This window comes from Clupea harengus, chromosome 12 (genome assembly GCF_900700415.2).
Source record: "Clupea harengus chromosome 12, Ch_v2.0.2, whole genome shotgun sequence".
In the NCBI taxonomy this organism is placed as follows: domain Eukaryota; kingdom Metazoa; phylum Chordata; class Actinopteri; order Clupeiformes; family Clupeidae; genus Clupea; species Clupea harengus.
Genome location: NC_045163.1, coordinates 16,925,087 through 16,948,299, shown reverse-complemented (window position 1 = coordinate 16,948,299; position 23,213 = coordinate 16,925,087). Strand labels below are relative to the sequence as shown.

Sequence of the window (23,213 nt, the reverse complement as noted above, 5' to 3'; positions counted from 1 at the left end):
AGAAGGTCCGACAACTTTGAGGTCTGAGCAGCATGATGAAACAGTGTGCCTACGGGACTTTTAGATCTGACACAGAGATTAGAGGGATGCGTCTTTTTTTCTCGCATTTCCAAAGCCCAAATACAGGAGGAAAGGTGCCGGCGGTGGATTAAACAGTGTGGGAGACCCCACTCCCAACTCAATATATCGAAAAACACACATATGTCTGCTCCAAAGTAAATGAAGCTGCTTGCAGCTAGCTATCTATCTAGCGAACTACGCTATCGCTAGGTATGATAACTATCTAGTTGAGAGAACATCCCCAAACAGTTATGGTTCATGACAACTTGTATTATTACCACTACAAGTACATAACTAGTCTCTCCAACTAAAGTGTTAATGTTAAAATCACAATGTTAATGTTACCGTCCAAATGTTAATGTTACTGTCTGTAAAATTGCACGCTGAGCTATCCTAGCTAGCGATAGCAAACGCCAGCATTGAACAGAACTTTTAACGAACACTTGTATTTATGCTTAATGCTTGATACAACATTGAACAACACTTGTATTTATGCTGCTGGCGTTTGTTATCGCTAGCTAGGATAGCTCAGCGTGCAGTTTTACTGACGGTAACATTAACATCGCTAGCTAGGATAGCTCAGCGTGCAATTTTACAGACGGTAACATTAACATTTTGATTTTAACATTAACACTTTAGTTGGAGAGACTAGCTCGAGCTTAACATACTGTATCAATGTTGAACAAAAGGCCATTATGAAGTTTTTTTATTTTAATCTTTGTAGCATTTTGTGAATGGGCAACCTACTCCTGAGTATCCCAAGGTATGCATAAGGCACAACCTGAGAGCAATAACCTGGCGATCTGATACAAAGCCGTAGCATTACATCAGGATCATCATTTTACAAGCAAGTTATCAGTACAGTGACTGTGAAATACTTTCAGCAACATGCACACACATCCCTTGAACAATAACGTTACTGTACTGTTCTCTAGATTGTCTCCATCCTAGCAAGATAGATAGATAGATACCTCCAGAGTCTCTCGCCAGAGATGGAATAAATAATAAGAATAAATAATCTTTGTAGGTTATTAGCTAGCTTGAAATATTATATACAGATCTTACACAGTGGTGAAATAACATGACTAGTCACAAGGTACTCGCCATGGCTTTTGGCTTGACAGTTCCGGGAATTGTGTCGGACGTAGCAACAGTAACTAAGGGGGCGGGGCCCTGGCGATCGGTCAATTCTTACGATTTACCGTCGAGGGGCACCATTGTGTCTCGCATACATTCCTTGTATGACGGCGAGAGAGCACGACAAATTCAGCTCCTCGAACAAGCTGCCAGCGTCGCCCTTACTGGGGACAACTGGACGTCAGTCAGCAATGACAATTACCTGGGTGTCACAGCTCATTTTATTGACAATGTATGGAAATTGAGATCTTTTGCATTGGAAGTAAAAAAAAAACAGGCGCGACATACAGCGGAGGACTGTGCAGAGGAATTCAGACGTCTCAAACAGATGGGAGATAAGTGGCAAACTGACCACTTTAGACACTGATAGTGCCTGTATTATGTTGGCAGCTGCTAGGCTACTTCCATTTTAACATCTACCCTGCGCGGCACACAGTCTGTACCAGGCGGACACTTTATAGGTATGAGTTATAGGCCTGAGCCTCTTTGAAAACACAGTTCTGCGTGTAGTTTTGTGTTTAAAAAAAAAAATACAATTAAACAACAGTCTAAAATACACGCTGTCTGAAAGTGATTACTCGTTAATTTAAAAGATTTAGTCTTTAGAAGTCAAACAAACTTTTAATGGCGATCAATCTAGATTCATGAATTTCAAAATGTGAGATTAATTAGTAATTTTTTTTGTATCTATTGACAGCCCTAATTAAAATCTGAATTACATAACATTGTATTGGCTGTCAATCATGATAGAAAAGTAGACAAGTTAAGTTACAGCATGTCCACCATCTCTTGTGGGGGTTATGCATTAAGCCATTTGTGGTGCCCTTACCACATTCTGCCTCATATACTGTATGTTAGACCCAGTGACATCAGTGCATAATACTTAGTAAGGAGGCCATAATCATTTTTGACTCATGGCTGAAGTTAAGTTTCTCCAGCTCTCCCCAGGTTGGCAAAAAAGCATCTCAAAATGCATCAGATTAATGCTTTAAAATATGGAATATTACAATTTTTCTTACAGGGGAGCATGCCCCGGACCCCCCTAGAGGGGTAATATCCTTCTCACCTTTTTCACCCCTGACCCGTTTTCATGCCTGCATTATGTATTTATCTATCACTTCACTGAATTGGAAGTCCATTTTCCAGGCAATCGCACGCCCCCTTCATTGAGGCAGAGGTTAGGTTTGCCTCCCCTTTGTGCTTTTTCACTGTGGTTTTATGACAGATTAGCAAGACTAAATAGCTTCTTCACATACGTGAAATACATTACATTACCTACTATATGGATACAAACGACATATAATAAAAGTGTCTACAAATATTGACAAACAATAAGAAAGCAAAAGTCATGCGCTCAACCCAGTGTGTGAGGGATTACACAATCTGGGATGAGGCGCAGCTCGTCGCTGCCTCACCTCGCGAGTCGCCTCTCTGTTTGAACAGAACATGGTCAAATTCAGCGATCTTGATTTATAAAAATGATCGGAATCATACGGAAATTAAATTTAAAGCAAAGATCAGTAGATGCATATTAATATTTATTTTATCATTATTTGTTTTTTTACTTTTCATGAGGCTCTGCCTCCCCTGACCGCACGTCCTTATGTATGTGTATGTAACAGAGCTGCCAACATACACGATTTTGGCGTAGCAGATACGATTTCCAGGCCCCAATTACGCTGCTACGCTTGACTTGAATATCCTACGCATTACCCAACAAATCGATATCATTATTCTAGCAGGCAGCCACGTGCATGGGTTGACATCCAACCAACCCTAAAGCTCACATATAAGTCGTATTACGATTCGTCCCTCGCGTCGGCAAAGAGCCAATAGGATCGGCCGTACTTTATTTTTTTTAATGCCGTCACTACTTTTACCAGGATGCCTTGTTTTTTTGTTTAAGGATTCCCGCTGTTGATGAAGAATTCTATACATGTAGACGAGTGACGTGTGGTGAGGTTCGTGGCTGGTCAGGCACTGACTTACAAATATATGAACCCTATAGAGTAGCTTAAATCACCATTCAATTGGCGTTAATGGTTATGTAAAGTGCCCTTAGCTAGCTAGTTAGCTAGCATAGCAACTAGATAACCTTACAACCAGGAAACACAACTTTAGCTGCAAAGTTTAATTTCTCAAAATCGGCTCACCAATAAAAAGCAGTCTTGGGTTCAAAGTGATCACAAGCACTTGTATGATGTTAAATGGCTTCACATAGACATTAAATAATCCTCAGACAAATAAGGTGAAATCAACGGAGCAAGGGCTTACTACTCTGATATCAATGTAATGTTAGCAAATGAGGGGTGAGCAAATATTTAGTCTCCGGTGTTCGTCCAAAGCCAAATCTATTCTTGAGGTTCCAAAAAGCAATTTGGCTTTGAATATGAGAAGTCGATCGAGTTATCTTCTGTCCCGTCGTTTGAAACAAACCTTTTAGCTCCGGCATTGGTCTCCCATTATTTATCACTTCACGTTTCGAGTGAAAGTCGCTCTCGCACGCCCCCTTCATTGAGGCAGAGGTACTGTTTGCCTCCCCTCTGCTTTTTCACTGCGGTTTTATGTCAGATCAGCAAGACTAAAAAGGTTCTACAAATACTAGAAATACGTTACCTATTCTATGGATAGAAAGGACATATAACAAAAGTGTCTACAAATATTACAGTGGTGACAAACAATGACAAAGCAAAAGTCATGCGCCCAACCCAGTTTGTGAGGGATTGCCCAATCTGAGATGAGACGCAGCTCGTCGCTGCCTCACTTCGCGTGTCTCCTCTCTGTTTGAGCAGGACATGCGCAAATTCAGAGATTTTGATTATAAAAATGCTTAAAATGATTGGAATCATACAGTAATCACAAATATACCACAGATCAGTAGAGGAATATTTTTTTTATGTTGAACTCTGCTCTAATATTCAGTGCTTAGTGACCACCATCTGACACTACAGTGTCAGTACTGTATTTGGTAATTCAGTATTATTTCATGTGTTATAAAACACTTTTTTGTGTATGTCTGTGTATAATTTTGTGCAACAGTACAGGGAAAAGAGGAAATTATACACTCAAAATACTGCAGTTATTTTGCAGAAAAACATGTCCTAATACGACCTAGATTGCATCTCAGAGCACGTAAAGTCTCTCCCCCGCCTAAGAAAATGTCGCCTCGCTTCGCTCGGCTTGCTACTATTTCAGAAAATACAATGTTGGCAGCTCTGATGTAATCTGAAGCACTGACCCGTTTTCTACTGCCGGGCGCTTCACTGCAATTGAACAAACTTACCACTCTCCTACTTCAGTTTGGTTTCAGAATGAGAGAATTTTAGGAGGAGGATGCCATTACTGTGGCTCAACTAGGAGTTAGGTGCAAATGGGCCTTGTCCTGACAAGCTAGACTCAAAGAGTAATGTAAAGGGAAAAGAATATGTGTTCCCACTGTCACAGTTTTTTCAAGAACACGGAGAACCTAGGCCATGCCTGATGCAGCCTATATTGATTTTCGGTTCCTATAGTTGGCCCTTTTTTTATTGGATTATATGTGACTTTTAGTGCTTTTTAACGTGTTTTGGGGATCACTCCACAACAAAACGAAACCCACATGGAAACAATAAAAACACTGCAAACTTCAGCCCGGTCAGGATTTATCCGAGCACGCCAAGGTAGTGTGTTGCGATGTGCGTTTTAGGATAACGTGGTGCCTTAAAATTGTTTATGTTAACGTTGCTTTGAATATGGGTTAGTGCAAGTTCAACGAGATCTGGCTCGAGAACAGTGCATTTAGTGCTTGGTTGAAGCCTGTCGAAAATAACCCATTTGAAGCCTGCTGCACTTTGTGCAAGAAAACGCTGAAATTAGCTTCTTTGGGTATGAAAGCATTAGTCGCATGGAAGGTCAGAAAAACATAACGCCACTCTAAAAAGCCAGCAGCAAAGCTAGGTTTTTTTATGTTTCAGTGTAGAACTGGGTTTTGAATGTCATAGGAAACTAACATTTACATTTCCTGATGCAACAACATCTTGACAGTGTGTGTAAGCAGATAGACAAAAGTTTCCAAGTGTTACACATCAGTTTCCATATGGTACCTTTAGACGTCTCCAAGTGTGTCATAACCTCTCCAACCTCACCAAATACAAAAGCCACTGTACATCAAGAATTCATACTTTTTTCTTGCCTTCTGTACTACAGCAAACCATTCTGAATTATTTTAAGTGTAATATATTGTAATTTATTGTGACAACACATATGATGGTCTACAGCCTCTCCAAAATATACCCAAAAACCTATCCAAATCCATATAAAAGTACATCATGTATGTTTTGTGGTTTTGTACTCAGACTGAGGTAGCCTGTCCTGATGTGTGTAGTGGAGGTGGTGTAGTGGTGTGTGGAGGTGGTGTAGTGGGGTGTGGTGGTGTGTGGAGGTGTGTGGTGGGGTGTGGAGGTGGTGTAGTGGGGTGTGGAGGTGGTGTAGTGGGGTTTGGAGGTGTGTGGAGGTGGTGTGGTGTGGTGAGGTGTGAGATGGGGTGTGGAGGTGGTGTAGTGGTGTGTGGAGGGGTGTGGAGGTGGTGTAGTGGGGTGTGGGGAGGGATGTGGAGGTGGTGGGTGGTGTGTGGGTGTGAAGGGATAAGATGAGATGAGTTCTGTTCTGATGAGATGAGATCTGTTCAGATGAGATTAAATGAGTGGGGAGCAGACCGATGCATCTCCTGCAGGGACATCTCTCTGGAAAAAATAAATCAATTGGCAAATGTTACACAAACAACTCAGCAATCCAGCAAAAAAATATATATAGATTACTGTGTAAGTATAACTGAACAAGACATTGTAAAATAACCAAACACAATATGCAACTAAAAACAAGAAACATGCAGACATAGAGTACACAACAGGAGAAATATAACATACCATACATACCAAAATGTATGCTAATAGTATTATGCGTGTGCATCACGAGGACACAACACAGCAAAAATAGCATGTAGCTAACGTTAGCGAACTTGCTAGCAGGCTTGCTAATTTGCCAGACAAATACATAGGCAAGCCAATAATTTGGAAACGTACAAAAATGCATACCAATAGTATTATGCGTGTGTGAAACCATACATACAGATATGTATTTACATAGTTTACATTACGAGCACGCAACACAGCAAAAATACCATGTAGCTAACATTAGCGAGCATGCTAGCAGGCTGGCTAATTTGCCAGACAAATACATAGGCAAGCCAATATTGTGAGAACATAACAAAGTGCATACTAATAGTATTATGCGTGTCTGAAAACATAAATGCAGACATAGATACTTACATGTCATGTCTAGGACACAATCCAGCTGTTCCTCGTAGCTTATAGCCATAGCTGTCCATCTGCTAAACCATTTTCAGTAGAATAGCGTCAGGCATCGCTGTCAAATATCATCTCCACAAATTATTTCTTCATTTTTAAGCTATAGCAGTCACGAAGCAAAACTATTTTGATCTTTTTGACCTTTGTGGTCAAAAAATTGTGTCCATGGGCGAACTCCACGTGTTGTGTTGAATGCGCAAAGCCTGTGCTTGAAATGACTCCTCTGGCGCATGGAAAGCGCACCAGAGAACCTTCGGTTACGCGTGGACCAATCACACCCTAAAATTATTCAAAGACAGGCAATGGGCATACCATTGTAAACATGAGAATGAGTACTATTGGATAGAATAGTCAATCAGTTTATAGTAACTGGATTGGAGAAACAGACATTTTGAATGCGGTCATCTGTTACAGGAAGTGGTTGGTTTGTGGGCAATAGACATGAAAACTAAGGTAGAACAAGGAATACAATTGTACTGTGGCCAAAAAAACTACACAGTTTTGCAGAAGAGATATATGGCTTTGATTATTCAGGTATGTTTTGGTAAAAAAAAAGATTTATCATGGCCACAAGGAGTTCGAGGAGATTGAGATCATATGATATGGGAAATGGAGACATGTTTTGTGCTGTGATGTGAGTACATAAATAAACCACGATAATATCCTCAATTAAACTGTTCAGTGTCATCATTTAGTTGTTTGGATAGATAACGATATTTTCATGGCAGAAAACAAGAAATTTTGGCAAAGATAACAATGGACGATTAGTTTGAGGAGGCATCAGGGGGTGGGGCACAGCAGGGGGCACACCACGTTTTTCTTTTGGTGGTTTTCTAACGAACTGTTGAACACAGGCATTTGATATTACGTGTGCCTGTGGTGGTAGTAGTGCTTTTTTAGATAAAAGTCTGTTTATGGTGAAATGTTTTTTATTTTTGTGGCTACATGCACGTAATTAAGATGTTATCAGCCGATCGCGCCCGTGCGATCGCTAGGGGGCGCATCTGAACTAACAGGTTAATATAAGTCCTTTTTACTTTAACAATGTTACAAAATAACATTTAACAAATTAACAAAATAACATTTCCTGAACTAGGGAAAAAGGGTAGACTGCCTCAATTCCTAGACTTAACCATGGGGTGTATTCTGCCCCACTGTTGGATGTTCAATCTGTCAGGGGGTCGTTGTTCTCTTGTGGGGTAATGACGACGTACGGGTAAGTCTACAGTCCCACTGTCTCTGAGTCTGAGTGGTGATGGTGTATGCCCAGACTGGGGTGCTAATGTAGCCTATTTCTTGCGTACATGCATTTATGTGTGTAGTCATGTCATTAATTTACTTTGCAAGTCATTTTGGGACTATTGATTTTACTTCATATCCTTCATACTTTGTTTGCCAGTAAGGATGTGAAAAATGTCTTAAATTGCATTCATAATGGTCATAAAAAGGCCTTAAAAAGTCTTAAATTGAACTTGTTGAAACCTGCAGAAACCCTGATTGTAGAGGCTCTGCATGGTGAACTGTTAACGTTAACATGCGGATGTTTTTTGGTGAGATGTTGAAGCATTGATGAGGTATTGTTATGGTGCGCCAGGTCCGTTTTGCAGTACATACACTGCACCATGTTGTCCTCTTTTCTTAATTTGAAATGATCCCAAACTTTGGACATTTTCTGCCTTTTACGGCCGGTCTCTTGATTCTCAGCCATCGACCACCTTAAATCTTTGAATGCGCGTGTGTCAATAATAACAGTCCGTATGAAACAATGATACCGTAGCATAGACTTTTTAATAGAGGGACTTTGGTGATATGAATTAAACGAAGCCTTGAGGCAAAGAATTTGCATTGAAAAAATTTGTAATCGAATTATTCGAATTACTCGGTTTAACGTTTCAGCCCTACTACCAACAGTGATTTTTGTTTACCAGTGGAGATGATGGAGGCTACCATAGGTGAAAAACATAAAACTATTCTGTAGCCTATATGAGGTTGAACCTGCAAAAATAATCCAGTTTACTCTAAAATTGTGTGCACTGTAGCACTTTGGAAAGGAAATAATCCTTTAATCTAACTCTAACCTGCCTGGACCAATCACATGAGTTGCAGAACTGAGCACAGCATAGCAAAACTAGTCACCACAACATTTGTGAGTTAACAAAGTACGTACTAGTCCTAAACAGAATCCTGAATTAAATTGGATCGAAGGTCAAAAAGGCAACTTTCTTCATGGCTGTCCTCAGACTTCTGACGAAAAGTTATGCTACAACCATGGCAATGCTTGGACTAATAGCAGGACATAAGCAACAGAGATCTCTTTTAAGACTGACTGTAGCGTCTTCTTGTATCTCTGTGGTCGGTGTTAACAACCCAAACGTGTTTTTGTTTATAGGAGTCACATTGGCCATTTGTATGCACGTTCTTGTCTTGCCAATAACGACTGCCAGTTTACCATACTGTTACCATATGAACAGCTCTCTTTGCTAATGGTGGAGAGCTGTTTTTTTAAGTGGTAGCTGATGTTCTGCTACAAGTCCAAACATTGCCCTGGTTGTAGCCAGCTTTTCATCAGAAGTGTGCAAATTTTGGTTTCTGGGAGTTTTTGAAGCAGCTGGGCCTTTTTTATTTTATTGCCCTCAGTGTTAAGAGAAATGGGGGAGACAGAGTCTGGACCCAATGGTTTCCTTATTTTCTGTCTCTGGAAAAGCCGGCTCATATCCTCTTCACATATATCATGAGTGCAGCCTGAGTATCGGGCGGGGGGTGGTAGGGAGATTGCCAGAGGTGTGAAAGGGGCTGTTATCAGGCTGGAGTGGGTGAGGGGTGTGAATTTGTCCCTCTCAAACCTGCAGTAGGTCGACATGCACGTGGAACTATGGAAAACAAACACAAGCACACACATTCTTTCTAGCGTGCACACTCAAGCACATGCTTTTGCACTCACACATACACACACACACTCCCCTTTAGTTCATTAGTTAAGTTCTAATTTGATTACATATTGTGTGTTTTACCTCTGATAAATTTGTAAATAAATGATTTTGTTGTATGTGCTGGTCTGTTTAATGTTGCACTAGAGTGAATGCTGCCAACTCCCGAGACCTTCAACCTTTCATTAGCTATTGATATGGTATTTTTGGTTGTAGTTATTGAGGGAATTATTAATCAGAGTTCCAAACTGTATTTTATGAGAGGGATTTGTAGGCCGGGTGCCAGCACGAACTTAGCCCCGCCCACAACATTTGAGGTCGGGAAGTTCGGTCTGGCATTGCTCCGTTGGGGAGAAATAATGCCCGACCTGAAGCTGTTCAGACCAATCAAATTGTCAGGGCGGGCTTTATACGACGATGGACAGATGATCAACAGTAACGTGATCAGCCACGTCACCAAAGAGCGCTTGGTTTGAATTCGTTTTCAACAAACATGGCTTCCGCTGGAGAGATTCTGCCATCAAGTCTGTTTGAGAAAACATCGACAGCGCATTCATTTTGAAAGAGGAACAGAGAAACGCGATAAAGGCATTTGTCGATCGAAAAGATGTTTTTGCCATCCTTCCTACGGGATTCTGTAAAAGTTTCATTTATCAGCTGGCCCGGTTCACATACTACGTTGCTCTGATTGGTTGTAGGTCTATCCAATTGAGCGAAGAAGCATTTTTTTTCCTGGTTCGGTTGAAACACGCCCCATAATTACAGCCCAATCGAGCAGTATCAGACTCATATTCTGACTAGAATTATGAGTATGACAACGTCAGGCTAAGGGATTTGTGACTGATCTTTAATTTGACTACTAGGGTAAACGCCACACTTTGTGTGGCACCCCATGTGTTCAACTTAATCGTTGATTAACTGCTAATGTGTTGAATAGTTGATGCATATCCAATCGGCTCTTACCAGCTTAACTAGTTTAATAAATGCCATGACTGGATATCAAAAGGCAGGTTTGCTCACAAGAGGAGGTCCAATGAAGTAAACTGACCTCTGAAGTGAAATAAATGTTGAACTGTGTAGTCTCAAGAAACAAAGTTGTTGGTGGAAAATGTATTTAAAAGTCTTGAAAGTTTTTATCAACATCTGTTCTAACATGTTCATTTTAGACTTCCATATTTGAAGACACTGGTGATGGCTTCATAAGAGCTTTGAATGTTAAATTGAGCACTTCCACATACAGCCAAGGACAAATCTTGGCAAAACCAGGAGAAATGAATCGGAATGCATTCTACATTGAAAATGGGCTGGTGCAGGTACTATGTTTAAAGTGAAATTGGTATGGTTTAGGTTGAGAGTTCAATATCTTCTCTTCAGGTATAACAAAAGGAACACTCTTATTTTGCAGGTATATGGAGATAATGATGAGAAGATTGCTACATTGTTACCAGGAACCTTAATTGGAGAAGTGAGAAACGTTACATACAGTGATGCCTTGCTGATATTGTTTATTTTAACATATCTTGATATCTGAAACAGGGTACTTTGGGTGAAGAGATATTTGTAATAAAACCTAAATAAGCTAGATCAGATATAGATGTACTTCTGATAGTACTGTAAGTATTATACTTTGCTCAGAGTTCAGAATTTTCCCCCTTTGCCTCTGATAAGGGCAGACAAGAACATTTTTACCTTACAATTAGCCTAAGGGATTTTCTTAACACAGAATGCTGAATTCTTAAATTAAAACAAAGGTGGCAGGTTTCAGGGCACAGATGGTGCTGCAAGTGAGTTGCAGCCTGAAAAGTTTGAAAGCCCCTTGGCTAGGTTACAGGGTAAACTGCTTGTACACTGAACTCAAGTAGAGTTATTACGTATTTTTTTATGGTCACTATATAACATGTATGAAGAATTTTTTTGTAAAGTAAATGACGCATAATGTATGTGTAACAGCCAAGAATTGCAGTACTGCATACCAGGCATACATTTTGCTATTGATATCTCAAACACTCAAACACATTTATATTTGGTACTCAGGAATGATATTGGTAATGTCTTTTGGGCACATTTGTTTTTTCACTCAGAAAGATTTTTGCCCCTGTGCCATGCACTAATAAAATAGGGCCCTATCTCACAAGTTAAATTGAAGTTACCTTTAGATATGCCTCCTTAGTGTGAAGCCTGTTTTGGTAAAGATATTAAGTTGATACGCCCTTTTAGGCGTGTTTGTTTGTAATGTTAATGTACATTTTTTTTAAGGTATATTTGGTATACAAGATACCAAGAAATGCCACAATTTCAGCTTCAACCTTGTGTGAAATTTGTGTTTTGGAACATAAAGACCTTATCTCACTACTGGCTGATTATCCAGAAGGTATCTAATTTATTCTTTATAGCTCAAAACCAACATTTCGCTTGAACCTTCCTTCAGCTCAAACATGTTTAGCTTTTTGAACCGCTCATTGTCCTGAATGTTGAATGCTTTAGACTAATCTTAATTCTAGGTACATTTTGTCTTTTCCCACCTAAACTTTACATTTTAGGTTGAGGTACATCACAATTCAATTATATGATTATCAAGGGAATTTCATGGGGACTTTAATGATTAAGAACATGCCATTGAACAGAAATTGTCAAAGTGAATTCTTATTTTATAATTACTGATATGTTGCAGTCATTACAGTCATGCTGTGATCAGCAATCATGTAATCCTTGATGAACTAATGCTAGCAAAAACTTCTTCAGAAGGAATAGCACTTGATTTGTTTTTGTGTAGAAACAAAGATGATGTATCATGTTATTGATTTTAATTGACAAATTGTTAATTTGACAGCGGGTCTAAAGATTGCCAGAGCAGCCAGGACAAGGCTACACAATGTTAAATATCCTCTTTCAGAAGCTTTTGCTTTAGGGCTAGCTTCAAATCCACAGAGTGTTGTTTTTCATCAGAATTGTCATGCAGATGGAAAGGTGAGTCTTGAGCTTTTTTCTAAGTTACCTTTTGTGTAACATTGGCCAGGCTTACATTGTGCCAATCCATCATAGAGGTTACTAAAGCATTTGTAATGCCATGAAAATAACTAGATAAAGGTTTGATGGCTCTAAGTAATGCATCAATCATAATCATTATTTTAAGTTTAAGAAGAAAAGTCAAAGGCACTAGACTGTATACATCATGAAGGAGACAGGCTTTCTTGAAAGTCAGAATCACATTCTTTGCAGTTTCCGATGACTTCTGTGTTCTAAGAATGATGATCTCAAATTTACATCATTTAGCACTTTAATCCAAAGGGATTTACAATTGAGTTACAACAAGCTACAGTAAGTTAGGAATTCCAATGAGAATAAGCACTACCAATCTACTTCTAGTCAACCTGACAAGTGCTGGAAGAAAAAAGTAAAAAAGTTTAAGCGCACTGTAAAGGGGGAAGAGATTAAGGAAGATAAGATTTTGAAGGGACAGTCAGCTCTACAGACAGGCTTGAAAACAAATCCTAATGAGAGTACTGAAAGAGTGCTGTTTTTGGCGAATCAGGTTTCTGTGGATTAATCATGATTAATCACTTATTACCGATTTTCTCTGTATATTTTTGTGAGAACAAAAAGATTTATGACAAAAGACGGATATATACATTTAACATTTCTTTTTTTTATTCATAAAAAAAACAATGGTGCTGCAACTCAGCAGTTCTTTAGCAGTTCTCTTTGCTATTCCATATGGAACATTAATATAATCTTCATCCTAAACAGAATTTGGGCTTCTTAGCCATTGTATGGTTGAATAAAACATTTTTCTTTTCTTTTAAATCAAACAGAAATTATTTGGGCTTCTTAGCCATTGTTTTTATAGGATGGTTGAACATTTTTCTCTTTTTTGTCAAACAACCATTAACCACACCATGACACAATCTAATGCCTCTAAATGCCCTTTTACAGTAGTCTAGCCACGGCTATCATATTACGTGCAATGTCTGTCCCTATAGTGGTCGTTTTGTCTTCAATTGCCCAGTTGCTTGCAACAGTTTGGAACTGTTGTGCACATGCCTCTGCAAAGTGGCGCTCTTCTGTTTTCATGCACGTTAGTGTAAACGACTTTAACTTCCATTCGTCGGTGATTAGATGTGCAGTTACACCCAGGTAGTTATCGTTACTCACAGAAGTCCAGTGATCCCCTGTCAGCGCCTGATGTTTCGTAGCAGCCAAGTCATTTTCCTTTTTTTTTTTTTCAGCTTCATACAGCTCGTGGATTTTGGTCATTATCGTCTTTGCGGTGCTTTGATGCTTGAGTCCCCCGTTGCCACTCGCAAAACTTCGGTGAACCCCTCCTCCTCAACAATATTAATCGGTCTACAGCTTTTTACAATCCATTTGGCAACTGTGCTAGTCAACTTGTCACAGGCCGACTTAGGCCCTGTCCCAATTATCTTCCCTTCACCCTACCACTTCATTGAAGTGCCCTTCACAACGGAGTGTGAAGTGTTAAGGGATTGAAATCTTTACCTGCGAAATGGGACACGGCTAGGTTACGGTTTAGGCTACGTTCGCCAAAAACTCAAGGCAAACAGTTTTCCTATGTTTGCGAATTTGAACACATTTCAGTTTTTGCCAAACATATTTACCCACATGACATGTCATGATAAAATAGCGTTTTTTACATCCTAACGTTAACGTTACTCGGCTACTCTCAGCAGCATAGACAGACGTTAATTTGTGAAATAGCGATTTATTTCTAACAATCATATTCTACTCAACTGTAAGGAATATTATTTTGCATAATGATCAGCTAGATATCCCGATGTGTTTCACATTTTTTTAATAGTTATTTGCGAAGATATACTACATTTGTAAACTTATTTTTCTGCACTGGCAGCCATCTTTCTTCAAAATGTTTGGAGTCAGTCGGTTACCTAGGTGTTCGCAAGGCATCCTGGGAAATGTAATCTTTCCCTTCAGCCGTAGTCTGCCTCTGATCGCACTTCGTTTGAAGGGGTTGTTTGAAGGGTTGAACAACACTTCCCCTTCGGTCTAAAAGAATTGGGACACCCTACCCCTTCACGCGAACGCGCAAACGAAGGGGAAGGGCGAAGTGCTAGGGTGAAGTGGTAGTATTGGGACAGAGCCTTAATGAGGGGCCTACGTTGTTCAGTGAGGGTGGTTTGGCGCATTCCACTTTAACTCCCCTCGCCGACCAACGGATGCATCGCGTTGAGGTGGTACTTAGGTATTTGTAGGTCTATCCAATTGAGCGAAGAAGCATTTTTTTTCCTGGTTCGATTGAAACACGCCTCATAATCACAGCGGCGACTAATGCAGATTGGGCGGAATTGTGCGTATATTGGAAGCTCATTTTGCGCATGCGTTAAATGCGCTAAAAAAATTAACTAATTAATCCTGTAATTTAATCATAACGCGTTAACGCGTTATTTTTCACAGCTCTAATAATTATGTATCTTTTAAAGGGCTACAGAGTTAACATACTAAACTATGGCATAAAGGATTACCCACAGGTGTTCGTCTGGGCAGGAAGCTTTTTGGAGATCTTTGGCAGGTGGGGTGGTTTAATTTAGTGTGGGTCAAGGTGTGAGGTGTACTTGATGTCTACGTGAGGGGAGTTTGGTATGTGTAAAGCATAAGGGAAAGGGGGGAGGTGTGTCTGGGGCTCTAGTTCAGGATGAGGTTTATCTACAGACCCGTAGAGATTACCCCAGCAGCCCCCTACAGAGTTGATATAAAAATAAAGAAAAATATATTTAATTTGTTAGCTAGGTTAGTGACGTGATGTCAAAAGGTCACAGACCGGCGCGCCCCCGAATCAAACTTGAAAACACTACCAATTGTACAACATTGTGTTTCGTATGATTTTATATTTGATTTTGATTTAATACAGTAGTTAAATCACATTAATTATTAAAATGTTCTTTTGTAGCCAAAGGACCAGAAGATATCAAATGTATTGAATGAGTTCATATCTCATCAGTTGAAGGATCCCTCTTCATCATCTACAGATAATCAAAAGGTAAGATTCGTTTCAGGCTGTGTGATGAAGCTTATTTATTATATTTATAGTCATTATAATTTAAAATGTAAAGGTGCAGTCCATGATTCTGATCCAATACATGTTCTGTAAATGTAGTGAATTGCTCCTCACGATCCTCTAGCTGTACATTTTAGTGTGTGCACTCAAAAGAAACCTGTTTGAGGTTTGTACACAGCCATGGTTCTGAATGGAAAACAAACCAAGCCCTAAACAAGTCAAGCCAATCGGCAAGTTGCCTCAGGAGCTCTGAAGGGAGCGTGGAATTTGATTGGCTGTTGAGCTCAAACATCAACAAACCTTCGCCACAATCGCAGACTGCATATTTAACGACAGTATGTTTATGAGTGAAGAGCAGAAGGAAAAGTTTGAATTTAACCAATTCACTATAAAAAAAAACATTCTTTTGGTTTAATCAAATGGCGGTGCAGTTAAGTACCTCTTCAATGTAGATTGTGGGCCTTTTCTTAAGATTTAGCGGAGGCAGGATGTGTTGCATCTTGAATGCGGCTGAAATGAGTTACACTGTATGGCCCTTATGGCCATAAATATTGAAGAAGCACATTCTGGGCATTTTCCAAATAACCCCCTACACCCTCTAGCTACCCTCTTCCACTCCATTTGCACATTTTGTGGAGAGTCTGCTTAAACGTCATACTCAAACTATATGTCAAACGAACGACAAGACCACTGGCTTTACGATTGTGCATGTCAAAATGATCTAAAACTACTAAACGTGGACAGAAGTAACAAATCAATTTTTTTTTTTTTTCATAGTTTTCAAAAGTTTATCACGTGATGTATCTTCATGTGCAGTCAAATGAGTTTGGTGGAAATAAACGGTAGAATAACTTACTCTAAAGTATAAACTGTAAAACAAGACCATAATTATCCACCTTAATCCATGTTATGCATAATTTCCATTATAAATCCACACAACGAAAAAGAGTACAGGTACTACTTCCGGTTGACAGCAAGTCTTGTGTTGTACACGGTTGAAAAGGCCATCGTCTTAACTCTTCAATGACCCCTTGCTTATCACGATAACCCAATCAGCCAGCGAGATACGTCAACCCGTAACCAATATCATAGGTTGACCGACCTGTCAGTCTGACACAACAAAGGTGTCCGAGCATGCACCCAAGACTCTTTTACAGTTGCTATCATATGTCTATGGTTGCTATGGTAAACTATGCTAAGTCCGTACGTGGAAAACGTATACTAATACTTTCCTTGACTGGTCCACACGTGTGTCAATCATGTCTGTAGACCAATCAAATGCGAATGTATCCTAGTGCACAACAGAGAAGGTGGGATGTAAGCAGTAGTTCACGTGCATTTGTTTTGCCGGATGGCCATGCAAGGATTTAACAGTTCTATCGAAACGCAGTTGTACAACGAAACACATTTATTCTGCATCACCATGGCTTCTAAAAAGAAAACAGAGAAAAGGATTGTTTTTATGGGGCAACAGCATTATTGGAAGCGCTTCAACGGTTGGATGGCGAGGATTGAAATAGAGAGTCTGATAGAATCAGAAAGCAGCAATAGTCACAACTCAGAAGAGTTCTCTTCTAACTTTTGATTGGGATGAGATTTGAGTTCCACATTTTTTTCAGGTGATGCATACCCTTGTGGGAACACAATTATATGACCCAAACTAAATGCTCCAATTCAATTTCCCACTTGCATCCGCAGTAATCTAGATCTAAAAAAAATAAATAAGGGATCGCCTACATTTTGGGAAGGTTATCAACATCTCATAGTTTGAGGGGTTCTCTGTAACATTAAATGGAAATTTGCCACCAACAATATGCCTAAGAGTCTGTTCGAAAACCTTAAAATGCTGTCTAACGAGGTCTCTTTTCTTATAGTAAGGAAGGAAGGACTGTTCAAAACCGTTATTCTGTCTCTTCCTGTTTTATAAGATAACTTAAAACGTTCGCGTGACGGTCATTTTTCAAGGTAGCATCGATGCATCCTTGAAGCTGCCTATTACCCATGAATCTGTGCGCCAGCTCCATCCGGCAACTGCAAATTGTAAACAAAGATGGCGGACCAAACTCCGCTGACGGCCGTGTTTTGTATGTAAATTTAAATTTTTCGCAGTTTTCTCGCTGAGATTTTTCAAAGGTTACCGTGAAATAGACACTGTACTATCCGATAACACTGTTATTGTAACCAGCAATAATGGTTGATGTGATTTGCGAGGCGTCAGTCAGCCAACTTTCTATCATTAGCAGGTTACGTTAGATAGCCTAAAGTTCTTTCAGCGTACCAAAGCCACAGACTTAAAAGGCCGTTCAAAAACAACGTTTTTTTTAGATGCCTTCACCCAAAAGACATATCTCGTATATGTATAGACACCTGTCTAACGAGAGCTAGAGGATCAAGACGGCTAAGTTTTCGAACACAGCCTAAAGCACAATTTATGGTTGGCTTTTACGCAAGCACGCAAGAGCCCCTTGCGTAGTTACGTACCCCCTCTTCCGTGCGTCTCCCAATTTTTTTAACTATCCGACAAAGCTACGCATGCCGCAAGGCTGAGATTGGTATAAACCCATCACTGTTTACCTTGTGGGCAGTAGCATGTTAACATTAGAAAGCTGGCTCAGACACCTCACAAATCCCCTCAGACATATTTTACTACACCCACAACCGTCTGAGAACCATAAATGAAAACGAGTCCCTCGATGCAACTGCGTGAACATGCAGTAACGCAGTCGTAGAAGCATATTTCACCCTTAAGACTGAAAAGTAGGCCTTGAAATTTGGGCATGGAATTTTAGGTGGAAATTGCCAAAAAAAATCCAGAATTTAACAGGTTGTGCCATCCAATGTGCATGCAATGCCCTGTACTGTTATCCGGTGGTTTCTTATTCTTCCAACTTCTTATTATTATTGAACCGTTTAACGTACAAACATTTTTCTAAACTTTCTATTTTTTAAGAAATTAAAGAAAAACTAACATTTCTTCCATAGGCTTACATTGGGCCATTGTGACATCATAATAGGGTAATTAAACTGGCTTGCACCTGTGCTTCACTGACGCCAACGCTCCAATGCTCCTCTTCTCTCTGTCCCTCTCTATTCAACAGTTTAACTAGGAATATTAAGAGACACCTTCTATACTTTTCTCTCCATATTTATTATCTATCCCTCTCATACCTCGTTTCCACCAATAGTAACATAGCCGGTGCTGGAGCCTGCCTGCACCGGCACGGCCTGCATTTCCACCGGTTCCAGTACCAAAACTGAACGTTATCGAATGTTGGGACATGTTACTATGGTTACAATTGTGAGTTATTCACGAGTGGTCTTCTTCCAGCGAGAAGGCAAATTAATTTCGATAAAACTTAAAACTCATGTTTAATTTTTTAATACCATGTATACAAACCTAAAGTAAAGTTTCTTTTTACTTAGCCTCGGGTTTCTATATTTCCTCACGTAGATTAAACGAGTGGCAATGCAGTTCATCACAGGAGTTGACTGGCTACTACACTGATATATACTTACCAGTTGCCATGACAACTGTAGCAGTATCTCATGACAGCTAGCATCTAGTGCTAGTTAGCTAGCTGCTACACGAACTTGCTCAGTCAAAAGCAATTTTTTTTTTTTCCAAGTGGCACGTCTTCTACAGTACACACAATACAAAACCAGCACTACATTATGGTCTCAGTTAATGATGCAACTACGGGTTTTCTGAATTTCCTCACATAGATCAAACGAGCAGGGAATGCAGCTCATGATAGGAGTTGACTAGCATAACAACTGTAGCAGTACCTCAAGACAGCTAGCAGCTAGTGCTAGTTAGCTAGCTGCTACACGAACTTGCTTAGTCAACAGCTAATTTAAAGTGTCATATCACACAAAAACAACAAGCCAGATATAAAGAGTTAATGTATACTAGGCAGACAAACCAACACATTTTGATGGATGAAAGCTTTCTTTATTATTTTTTATTTGTTTGTTATTTGGTCTGTTGTCCTTTTGAACCCCGTTATCTCCAACTCTCCACGTATTTCTTCATATATTTTAGCTTTCCTTACTGCCTTTTCAATTTTGTCTTGCATTTCTGTTGATGACCAAATCGCTATCAAGGTATTTATTTCATCCGTGGACCACTGCTGGATGTATTTTTCATTTGTGTTTTCATCGTTTTCACTCATCATCTTGGTTGACGGCTGAAAAAAAATGGCGGTTGCTGGTGGGGTAGCTCCGCCCATAACCTCTGTGAAGTTGGTGGTGCCCGATTTTGGGCCCAGCAACTTCAGGGAGCCGTGCCGGTGCTGGATTCTCAGCACCAGCACCAGCAAAATTTGGGTTGAAACGCGCAGAACTGGTGCCAGATAAGGCACCGGCACCATGTCGGTGGAAACGAGGTATCAGTCTACTCTCTCTCACACTCCATCTCTCTGCATCACTCCATTTTCTCTCCTTTCAATATTTGTTCTCTTCACTGTCTTTAGCTATAGCCACTCTTGTTCACTTTTCTCCTTTATTCTTTCAATTCTCACCATTTTTTCAACTTTTCAACCTGATTTCTGCAATAAATTCAGCTCGTACTGCTAAATAACTAATTGTCATTTTATGCAAATATAAATCTTCCATTTAAAACATTCCATTTAAGGTCATTAAAAAGTGTCCTTAGCTAGTTAGCTAGCATAGCAGCTGGATAACCATAGCAACCAGGAAACAGAATGTTAGCTGCGAAGTTTAATTTCTCAAAATCAGGTCACCAATAAAAGGCAGTCTTGGGTTTAAGTGATCACAACCACTTGCGAGAGATGTTAAATGGCTTCACATAAACATTAAACAATCCTGAGAGAAATAATGGAACTTCAACAGAGCAAGGGCTTACTTTAATTTCAGTGTAGTGTTAGTGAATAAGGAAGGAGAAGTCCCCCTCCCCATTGCCCTTCTTGAACACGTTAATTTCATGGCTGCAATTCCCACTGCAAGCATGTCAGAAGATTATTGTTCATGGTACTAGGTTGCCAGGAGATCAATTAACAGTTTGACTCAAACTAGGGCTGAAACGATTACTCGAGTAACTCGAATAATTCGATTACAAAAAATGTTCGAGGCAAATTATTTGCGTCAAGGCTTCGTTTAATCGTTTAACACTCTGTTGATAGTGACGTGGCCTAGCAACACCGTCTGCATGCAGCTCCCTCAGTTTAGTTTTCAGTAGATAGTGAAGTTTAGTTCCTTGCCAATTCAGTGGCAAAGTAGTTGACCAATTTACTATGTTCCTAATACGTTTCGAGTGCTTAAATCATCATTGTTCGACATGTATGTGAGGCATTGTGTGCATACCTTATGAAAGTAAGGGTTTTCATGAAGTTACTACTGTGATAGATCGTGTATTTGGGCTACATGCGAGTGCACGTTGCTATTAGTAGCAATTAACATGCTAAGCGGAGATTTAGTTATGTTCTTTTCTTATGTTGATTTGATGTAATAAGGATGGGTTCATCCTGTTAAGATTTCGACTGGATGAGATATGAATGAGATCCATGTTGCCTAGTGTAATGTCCACTATTATATGTATCTAGTAATATTAGTTACTATTATATACTATATTAGTGTAATTGTTATCGTGTAGCAATAACTCCTGTTAATGTAATTCTCATTGCAGACCACACACATATGTACAATCACACGCATCGTCATGTAATGGAAATTGATGAATGCACATTATTAATCGTGGGTGTTTTAACTGACTAGAACCAACAAATACATTAACAGGTCACCATGCTGAGCCTCTACATTGTAACGTAAAAGTTGACGCTAGCGGATATATGATTGCTAACTAATATGAACACTAGCACTAGTTACAACGTACATTACAAAAAATGCACAAAGATCTCATGTCATGCACTCCTCATTTCTCCCTCTCGCACGTGTGGTCACACACATATACACAGCTGTTGAGCTTTGAACCTGGTTGTGGGACGCACTATTGATATTCATTTAATTCATATCATGCTCTGGTATCATTGTTTCATACGGACTGTTATTATTCACACACGTGCATTCAAAGATTTAAGGTGGCGCGATGGCGGAGAATCAAGAGACCGCTGTAAAAGGCAGAAAATGCCTTTCCGCATGTTAACTGTAATCTTGTATCTTTGAATGAGCGCAAATTTTTTAATGCGTGTGTGTCAATAATATTATGAATGACACACACGCATTCAAAGATTCGCGCTCATTCAAAGATACAAGATTTTAATAATGGCAGAGAATCAAGTGAGCGGCTGTAAAAGGCAAAAAATGTCAAAAGTTTGGGATGACATGGTGCAGTGTATTTACTGCAAAACGAACCTGGCATATCACAACAGCACCTCATCGATGCTTCAGCATCTTAATAGAAAGCATCCGCACGTCAACAGTTCACCAAGCGGAGCCTCTACAAGGTAAAGTAAAATTTGGCGCTGATTTTATATTTCATATATATATATATATATATATATATATATATATATATATATGTATCTTTTATATTGCTTGACGGATGATGGAGGGCGAGAGAGAGAGAGGGGAGACCTGGCCTGAGAGGGCAGCATCCCTAGTCGAGCAGGATGTAATCACTTACTAGCTAAGAAAAAAGAGATCGTTAACCCTAGTATTTGGCGTATCAACCTTGCTATTGCTCGATCGATATGTTAAAGCCTCAGTTTGATATTCCCCGGTATGGCCGAACAGTCAAGGTCAGCAAGTTGTTTATTGTAGGCATTTTCTTCTCCTTTTATTTTGTAAATTAAAGAAATGGTTATTTTAAATAGAAAACATGTCGTTTTGTTGAGCTCACGTCTTCTCACGACACAATGTGTTTCAGGTGTTGCGTAGCAACCAATTACTTGCTAACTTTAAGTTACATTGATCAACAGAAAACAGACAACACAAGTGATTCAAACTATAGTTTCTATTCTTCATCATCATTTTCAATAACAAATCTTCGCCTTTTCTGAATTTCCTCCTGGCTGTTGATGTTTTCATTTTCGTCTGGATAGTACAACTCAGACTGATCACTTTCGCTCATATTGAAATGTTCGTAACATTCTGTGCGCGTCTGTTTGCTGCGGCTCCTGCTCTTTTCGCGCGAGCTGTTCAAACGCGCCACCAAGTTAATTCACTTGTGCGCTGTATGTGCCACCACAGCTGATATTTTGTCACAAATCTTACTGGCGCTAAGCCCCCAATGCTGATATTTTGTTACAAATCATACTGGTGCTAAGCCATCAACGCTGATATTTTATTGCAAAAAAGTTTTACTATCAAGGCGAAAATGGAAACATCGACAGCCAGGAAGAAATTCAGAAGAAGCGAAGATTTGTTATTGAAAGTGATGATGAATACTAAAACTATAGTTTGAATCACTTGTGTTGTTACTTTAGATTAAAGCCATTTAATTGAATGATAGCCCTTTCGGTTGACGTATAGATGTTCGTATTCTGATGGTGCTTGAATACGATTATGGGTACCATCAATGCAGCCGATGATACCAGGGATGCCAAAGGCCTGACGGAAATGCTGCTTGACAGCGATTGCCTCGGCCTCGTTAGGCAAGTTGACATATCGTGGTAGGCGGCGACTCAGTGCCAGCGAGACCCTACGAATAACTCTACAAGCTGTAGATTTATGCACGCCGATCATGTCCCCCACGGTGTTTTGAAATGCACCGTTTGCATAAAACCTCAGTGCGAT

General features: G+C 39.7%; 1 protein-coding gene across 3 annotated transcripts in view; it reads left to right on the top strand.

The window, feature by feature from the left end:
- Positions 1–23,213, top strand: part of LOC105906018 (potassium channel KAT4-like) — an 84,121-nt gene that overhangs the window by 44,750 nt on the left and 16,158 nt on the right. For all 3 annotated transcript variants that reach the window (XM_031577760.2, XM_031577762.2, XM_031577759.2), the window contains 5 exons: positions 10,636–10,782; positions 10,875–10,934; positions 11,726–11,840; positions 12,300–12,436; positions 15,393–15,482. In XM_031577760.2, the coding sequence (XP_031433620.2) occupies positions 10,636–10,782; positions 10,875–10,934; positions 11,726–11,840; positions 12,300–12,436; positions 15,393–15,482 (549 nt within the window). The remainder of the gene's footprint in view (positions 1–10,635; positions 10,783–10,874; positions 10,935–11,725; positions 11,841–12,299; positions 12,437–15,392; positions 15,483–23,213) is intronic.